Source organism: Nicotiana tomentosiformis, chromosome 12 (assembly GCF_000390325.3).
Source record: "Nicotiana tomentosiformis chromosome 12, ASM39032v3, whole genome shotgun sequence".
In the NCBI taxonomy this organism is placed as follows: domain Eukaryota; kingdom Viridiplantae; phylum Streptophyta; class Magnoliopsida; order Solanales; family Solanaceae; genus Nicotiana; species Nicotiana tomentosiformis.
The window spans coordinates 112616101-112624304 of NC_090823.1; the positions used below are offsets into that span (position 1 = coordinate 112616101).

The following is an 8204-nucleotide window of genomic DNA, read 5'->3' on the forward strand; positions in this document are numbered from 1 at the left end:
GTGTACAGGGTTTGATCCTCTCGTAATAACACGAGGACAAATACGAGACGATTTGCTATGATAAGGGTATTGAGCTTTCGTGACCATAGATTACGATGATAGGAAGTACAAGAAGAATTAGAAATTGGGCAATGGGCAAAGCAAACGGGCAGTTTGGTCTGAGTTTAATAAGTTGTGTAGATGTCTGATATGTCTTATTAATATGCGTTGAAACACCACGGTGCAGATTAGAACTAACTAACTTTGGCCTATCTAAAAATGACAAATATACCCTCATAGAGCACCATTGATAATACTCTAAACAGTTTAAGAACACACAAATTTGCTTGTAAATGCACTTATCAATTGGTTCAAATCTCCAGAGGTAGGTTCAGAAGATTAACTTAGTAGAAAAAGAGAGGAGAAAAATTTGACAAGATAAAAAGAGGAAATATTGAATTGTATAATGTACTTTTAATTTATTTGGTTCATGTATTCATTTAAATTATACGAAGTAGTCAAACATGCGAGAAGGATGAACAGACGCGAGCGCAATAACAGGTCGCTGGAGGTTTACAGACAGTTCATTCAGCACTCCAATATTTACATTCATTTTTAAGAAGATTTAACACATTCACCAGATGTCTAAATACAGTCAAAAGGAAATACAATTCCTCCTAATGGTGTTTTCGGATCTATGTTAAAGAATCCATAAAACTTGTACCAATTGGTCTGAGGCCAAATTACTACTTTCTTCTGACAAAATATTTTAACGTAAAACCAACGAACCTTGTGCTACTTTCGTATCCGAATGCCAGGAATATCTTTCAATCCCATCTTTAGAGCAGTTCTACGGAATAGCGAAGGAGGCTTTTGCAAACCAATAGACTCGCTAAACTGGTTAGCTAACTCGACAAGCGTCGTCTTGTCTCTGCCTATTTCCCTTACTGAATTATAATAACCAAGCCAAGCGTGATAAGCTGCTTCTTTGACACTAGCATCCATCTTTTCAATTGCTTCTTCTATCTGCAATTTATCACAACATCAAAATTTAATTGCTAATAAATGATTTCTAAAAGTAAATGAATAATGCTTTTTTCCTGCGAGTGGATTGCCGCCAGACAGGTGGGCCAGCCGTGGGAATAATCCCCCTGAGAAGTCCATAGCATCTGGAGTACTAAACAAACTCATAACAATTACTCAGAAGTCCAGCACACTAATCCGAGATGATATTATGATCCTTTTTATCTAGCAAATTTCCTTTCATCTTTTCCAGGGAGATGGGGGGTATTTAGTTCTATGGCCTATCTGTGCATAGAGAAAATGATAAATCAGTTTATGAAGCAGCAAACCTTGACTTGAGCACGAGGATCAAGATGTGGAACCGGCCAGTTTTCCATGGGGAGGTCTCGTATGTCATCCAAGAAATATTGTTCCCAAGGTGCAAGCAACAGGATGCCTTCTCCTTCTTTGCCCTCTCGCCCGGTTCTTCCAAGCCGATGTATATACTGCTCCCGATCAACAGGAATACCAATCTGATAAACAGTAGATATTCCAATGTGAGGAATAGGGAAGGAGGATGGAAACAGCCCACCAGAAAGATAGGAAAATGAGTTCCCACATGATGCAGATGCACACGATGCACTCACTTGATTATCATACCACCAAATTGATCATCATTTTGCAAATTGGCAGAAAACACTTTAAAGGAGAAATGAGGTAAATAGTGACTTATCCGAAAAATTGGAAAACTTGGAAGGGAAAGGAGCTTAAACAACTTAAGCTTTCAGAGTTATGCTTTGATGTATTACCTCCAATGTGAAAGAAGTTTGATGGGACGACACCCTTTGACACACTGGTATAAGAATTATATTTGATTGAGATTTCTTTCTTACTTTTTCTTTCTTTTTAGAGAATGTCACAAGAAGTATAGCTTGTTAATGGGCAATCTAACTCTTCTTCAAACATAAACGTTTAAATTTCAAGAAATATCAATGTGCATTATAAGCTCTCTGAATAGCCATATACCTGAATTACCAGTGTCACATCAGGATAATTCATCCCTCGAGCTGACACATCGGAGGTAATAAGAATTACACGCTTTGTTTCCTTGAATTCATCGGAGATTCGAGTACGATAAAGTTGAGGTTTTCGTGAATGGATCTCTCTCACATTCATTTTCATCTCACGGAAAAGGGAAAACATGAGGGATGTCATCATCGCTGTTGTACAAAAAACAATAACCTGTATGACAGTCAAATTTCACAATACATCAATATAGCTATGAGAAAATAAACATCACAACCAAGAAACCAGATGGCATTAAGAAAATCTTCGAAATTTTGAATAAATTCCAACAATAAGAACTAATTACCTTGTAATCAGGCACTTCTGAGATATGGCCTGTCAAAAGATGGTGCACAAGTTGAAAATGTTGTTCATGCGGTGCAACGAGATAAAATTGCTTAACCTGCTTATGAGCCCATGTATTTGCGATAGATATTACAGAACTCAAAAACATAACCAAATTGCAGATAAAGAAATTACATTGAATCCAGGACCTAATGATCTGAATTTTCTGTAAAGAAGCAGGAACCTATTCTGTATCTTTAGCAGAAACCAAAATCAAGGCATACCTTTGGATTCGTTTCCAGACCGAGACCCACCGTATCAACATAACCATGTTCCTTTTTCAGAACAAGTTGAGATACTCGACGGACCTGCATTTTCATAACATTTCGGTCAACCAACAGGAAGTTTACAAGTTCTAACACACTAGATTGACCTAAGTTCTTGGATTACACAGCACCAAGTCTATTTCTTTTATTACGGCTGTGAAGCACCAAATTGCACACACTTCGACTATTTAGTGGACAGGCTGATAGCCCAGTCAACCTTTTACAATATTAACAAGAGGGAGACGAGGAAAGTTCTAACCTCCTTAGGGACAGTAGCTGAAAAGAGTAAAGACTGCCTTTTCCGAGGCAAGCAATCAACAAGTTTCTCTATGTCTTTCCGGAACCCAAGGTCCAGTAAGTGGTCAGCTTCATCAAGTATAAGCATCTTCAATCCCATTAATCGTGTAGAGAAGCCAGACTTGTTCTCAATGTGATCTAATAATCTACCAGGTGTCGCAACTATAATCTACAGAAATAGCATTAGCCACGATGAAATTAGAAAGACAGAGACATGCACAAAATTCATAAGATTCAGCTAAATAACAGAGAAGAAACATTCACAAAGCTTTAGCAGTTTTGACCCTAAAATACTGATATTGCTGCATATGAAATAATATCTGGTCTGGTATTAATATTCTCGCTTAGGGTGAAACATCTCCCGACTTCAATTCTTGGAATGCCCCATTTGGTTATCTAGCTCTAAAATCACATGGAGGGTAATTGTTGTTAAAGACTCTAGGAATTCATGCGTATTTAGAAACGAATAGAAGACAATAGCAGCAAAAAGCTCCATAAATGTGATATCAACTAGTGAGATTAAGGCCTAGTCGTGTTGATACATTTACATTAGGTCAGGTGTTTGCCGAAAAGGCTGTTCAGTTTGTTTAAAGATTTGTATGACAACAGAAAAATTAGAGAACCTCTAGTGTAAGACAACCCCTAAATTATCCTTAAACACAAACCATTTAGCAGTGCAAATTTGCAACGAAACAGGAAGAAAACTCAAATGATGGAAACAAATATCAAGGATTCTTATAGCAAACCCCAACTAGTTTAAGATTGAGACATAGTTGCTATTCCTGCAGGAAAAAAGCATTAACATCCTACTGATGCTCAAACTTGTAAACATGGATTACTAAGCCCAGCCAAAAGATGAAGCCAGCGCGCTATCTTATTTATCAATCTAACATAGGTTAAATGAATAAACTAAAAGTAGATTTTAACTTTTAAGTAGTTATAGAGACCATACATGCAAAACAAGGAAATCATGCATGGTATACAACCTTATAAAAGAAAAAGTTCATACGAAAACCCTTTTCAAGTACAAAGGAGGACCTACAATTGCTTTATGAAATACTGGTCTTAAAAGCCCAAAAGCTCGTAAAAATCTGTAAGCCAATTTACATTGCTTTACTAACAAAAGAACCAAAAAAAGGCACCTGAGCAGTTATATCTTAAAGTATTCACAGCATCAGCTTTTCCCTACAACACCTCCTATTTTCCTTCCACCGGAACCACATTATGCAAAGGGGCGCACTGTCCCAAATTTACTTTACAGACTTTTAAACCATACAGTCCCTCCACATCGCAAAACATTCCTCAATTGCTTTCGGCATCAGCATCAGTGATATGATCATGACAACTAACGTATTCATGATGAGATTTCTTAACGATGTACATTGGAAGAAACAAAAAATTTGTTCATAGGAAATCTACCTTGGTTCTGTTTGAGTTCGAGCAAGCAAAACGCTTGCCTGATTTAGTAATGGGTTCGGGTTGCACAGGTAGAAACCAGGCAGGGTTTTGCAGATTTTCCTGGGTCAACTGCTTGACAATCCTGCTAGGCACAGCCAGTTCAAGCCTCGGGCTACTGTATTCTCTGGTCAAACTGCAGGTCCAGGCCAAGTTTAACAACACTAGTTCTAAAAGGACACTTGAGCTAGCGTGCCTAGTCTCAATTCCTAAATCTCATTAGCAACTTCTACTAATGACTCAGAGATACATACAAGCTACACTACAAGTCATTAAAATATTTGGCAGAACTTTCACATGTCTTTTGTTGTAACCCATTTTGACAGAAACATGTTTGCATTTCTCAGCATGTAATCCTCGAAGTGCCTGGGAGTTGCCTCTGAGAAAATCATCCATGTTCAATTCATCTTTTACCATAAACTGAAAAAGAGTCCTAATATAGACAAAACGCAGATATACCTGGCATGGATTAGACTCTAGGCGTTTCTGATCTTCTTTGAACCGTGTTCCTCCAACTAGTGTCTGCACACCAATGCTTTCATGGTACTTTAACAAAACATTAGCTTCAGCAGCTATCTGACTGGCAAGTTCTCGCGTAGGACAGAGAATAAGTACATCTATCGGCGGGACCCTTTGGGTGCTCTTACTATTTGAGGCCTTCAGAACTGTTTCAATAGCTGGAAGCTGTTGGACTTTAATAGCAGCAATAAAAAGAACAAGTGAAACATTCAATTAATCTGCAGGGAATAACATAAAAGAGAAGAACTAATTTACCAAAAAAGCAGCACTTTTTCCAGTGCCCGTCCTTGCTTTAACTAAAGCATCCATTCCTGTAATTGGAAAAAGTCAGAACAAGTTCATCCAAAAGAGATATTACAAGTCCAATCATGAACTTGCGGATCAGTTAAACTTGTTGAAAAGCATATACATCCTACATGCACTGGAATCATTTTCTCAGCACAGATAACAATGAATTCATGGTTACACACCAATCGGACTATTGGCTTGATGGTAAGCATAACACTCAAAATATCAAAGAATGAAGCATGACGCTCATTTATCAGACTACTTTTACGTGAAGAACAAACTAAATATTTACAGCAGATCATCACTTCATCAAATATTTGACTAGTCGTAAAAACATACCCTCAAGACAAGCAGAAAGTGTTGCCTCTTGCACCTTAGTCATTTGCACATAACCTGCTGCAGTAAGGGCCTTGACTGTCAAAGGAGATACATCACATTCATCAAACCTAATCGATCATATCCCCACATTGTCACTGAAATGTCAAGCATACAAACCTTTTACAATGTCAAGTGGCAAACAGTAAAATCATTTCTTACCTTTTCAAGCTAAGTATCGATTCCTTCTCACCTTCTTCTTCGCTTTCACTTTTGTGCTTACTCCGCTCTTTAACCTCCTTCCTTATCGCTTCCACGTGCAACGATAAATCATCCTCATTTTCCACAAACTTCAATGGAACTCTCTTCTTTGTCTTCATATCATACTTCCCTAGAGCAGCACTACTCATCATTTTAGCACTCCTTCTACTTAATCCTTCCTCCTCATCCTCGTCTTCGTCCTCCTCAGTATCTTCATCCGATGAATTCTCATTTCTAGTGAAACCTAATCTCCTCGACCTATTCCCCTTTCTCGTATCCACAGAATAGCATCTAAAGTTCAATAAGCTATTCAAATTATTTACATTTCTATTCTCATTATTATTAAACAGTCTCCATCCAAACATTAAAAAATTATTCTGTCTCGACCAACTATTCGAAAATTTTGGTATTTCGGTTCTCCAATTTTCTGCCACGTCATTCCTAACATTAGTACAGAAATGTCTAGCTTTCTGAAAACTGCAATTTTGCGGAATCAATTTACGCAAATCAATAGGCTCACTAATTCCTGAACGATGTTGACTGTGCTGTGGAGTATTAATTGGGCCGTCGTCTTGGTTCCACAAATCCTCAGCACCTTCTTTCATGAATCGATCGGCTAGAGATTTAATATGGTCTTGGGGTGAAACTGGGCCATAGTTAGGCTGTTGTTGTTCGTGAGAGCTATATGATTGTTCGTCGGAAGTAGTTAATTTAGACCGGATTTGAGATCGGATTCGGGCCTGATAAAGCTGTTTCTCTTGATCAAGGAGTCGTTTTTCTTTATCTCGGGCTTTCTTCTCGTGAAGGCGTTTCCATTGCCATTTGTTGAGACCACCTGGAAAAGTACGAGGACCGCCGCCCATTGAACGATGAAAAGTGAAGCTGTGATGTAGAGATTGGATGAAGAAGAAAATGGTGATACACTGAAGAGAAAGAGGGTTTAGTTAGGGTTTAAGCCTCAAGTTGGATTTACACTTTGACCCCTTGTTTATACTATAGTTACATTAAGACCCTGTTTGTTATTACAAACTTTCTCTTTGAGCCCCTATGGATGTGGTGTACAGTAAACAGTTTTATTTCCTGTAAAAGAGCATAAGAAAATTAAGGAATACAAAATAAATGATAACAGAAATCGGACAATTTTGAACATTCAAGCATAAACAGCTAATTTTCCATTATTTATACTAATTCTCTTTTCTTCTATGAGATATTAGGGAGTTTCTCAAACTGAACTAACATATAGTTTATAAAATTTGAGTCGGGATTCACTAGGGCTCCCATAAAGGATCAAATGACCAAATATATCCCCTTGGTGTGACAAATCTTGAACCTGATACAAGTCTGGGCTATTGGCAATTGTGTTTCTTAAAGAAGCATCTAAAAATTCAGTTGAAGAATTATAAATGAAAGTGCACTTTCTAAAATATGCATCCTGTAGGTAGTTTTGGGCTGGAAAAAGTCCACTACCCATCTGAGGTTCAGGTTGTCCTGGAGGGCTATATGATACTACTCCCCATTCAGCACTTCTTGCTTGATTTTTTAAACCTGTAAAGATGCTTGCCGGCCAAAATCCAATTTTCGTATAGTTAATTCCGTGCAATAGCCACCAATTACCATTGACATGATCCTGTGGACAAGTAATGAGATGATGATAAGCAATATAAAATGACAAGATCCTGATTGGGCCGATGTTTGTACACAAGTTGAACCTTGTGTTTGCTGCCTAGGCATTGCCTCAACTAGGGGTGGCATGTGGGCCGGGTCCGGTCCTAAGTGGGTTTTGCGGACCCGGTCCTAAGTGGGCCGGTCCTAAGCAATTCCGGGTTTCGCGAGCTTCTTGTTGGAACTGGCTCGGGACCGAGACCACGAACTAACGGTCCCGGGTTAAGTGGACCGGTCCCGGGCCTAGCGGGCCCAACGGATACTTACTATTTTTTAAAAATAATTTATACAAGTTAGAGAAAAAAATGGTAATAAAAATATCTAAGGCAATTTATAAATTATATTATAGAATTGTCACATATATATATATATATATATATATATATATATATATATATATATATATATATATATATCTTAAGATGTATATATAGTATATTTTAAGATGTATACTATCGAATATGGCTTATATACTATGTATATATAGTATAGTATAGTATATATATATATATATATATATATATATATACATCTTAATATATATAAGCTATATTCGATTTATATACTATATATACATCTTAATATATATATATATATATATAGTAAGATGTATATATAGTATAGTATAGTATATACTATATATACAGCTTAAAATATATAAAAGGACAAAAATATTTTAAAGAGATATTCAAAGCAATGCGTTATAATTTTATTATAGCATTAAAAAATCATGGCAATATCTTTCTTAGT

At 37.1% G+C, this 8204-nt stretch overlaps 1 protein-coding gene across 1 annotated transcript; it reads right to left on the minus strand.

Annotated features, from left to right (window-relative positions):
- Nucleotides 1-562: 562 nt before the first annotated feature.
- LOC104099312 (probable DEAD-box ATP-dependent RNA helicase 48) lies at nt 563-6795 on the minus strand. Its single transcript, XM_033656912.2, has 10 exons — nt 5754-6795; nt 5556-5662; nt 5184-5239; nt 4869-5093; nt 2917-3123; nt 2616-2699; nt 2354-2449; nt 2008-2223; nt 1332-1514; nt 563-1005 (listed from the first exon to the last, which is right to left on the minus strand). The coding sequence occupies exons 1-10, from the start codon at nt 6653-6655 to the stop codon at nt 775-777; spliced, it is 2307 nt and encodes a 768-aa protein (XP_033512803.2). The 5' UTR covers nt 6656-6795; the 3' UTR covers nt 563-774.
- Between the last annotated feature and the right edge of the window lie 1409 nt (nt 6796-8204).

What these genes read in the sequence shown, in the direction of transcription:
- LOC104099312 (XM_033656912.2), bottom strand. Translation starts at nt 6,655, where the DNA reads ATGGGCGGCGGTCCTCGTACTTTTCCAGGTGGTCTCAACAAATGGCAA. An exon ending in GAAAAAGTGCTGCTTTTTTG is followed by an intron (nt 5,094 to 5,183) that starts GTAAATTAGTTC and finishes AAAGTCCAACAG; the next exon opens with CTTCCAGCTATTGAAACAGT. An exon ending in ATCCTCGTGCTCAAGTCAAG is followed by an intron (nt 1,006 to 1,331) that starts GTTTGCTGCTTC and finishes GATAAATTGCAG; the next exon opens with ATAGAAGAAGCAATTGAAAA.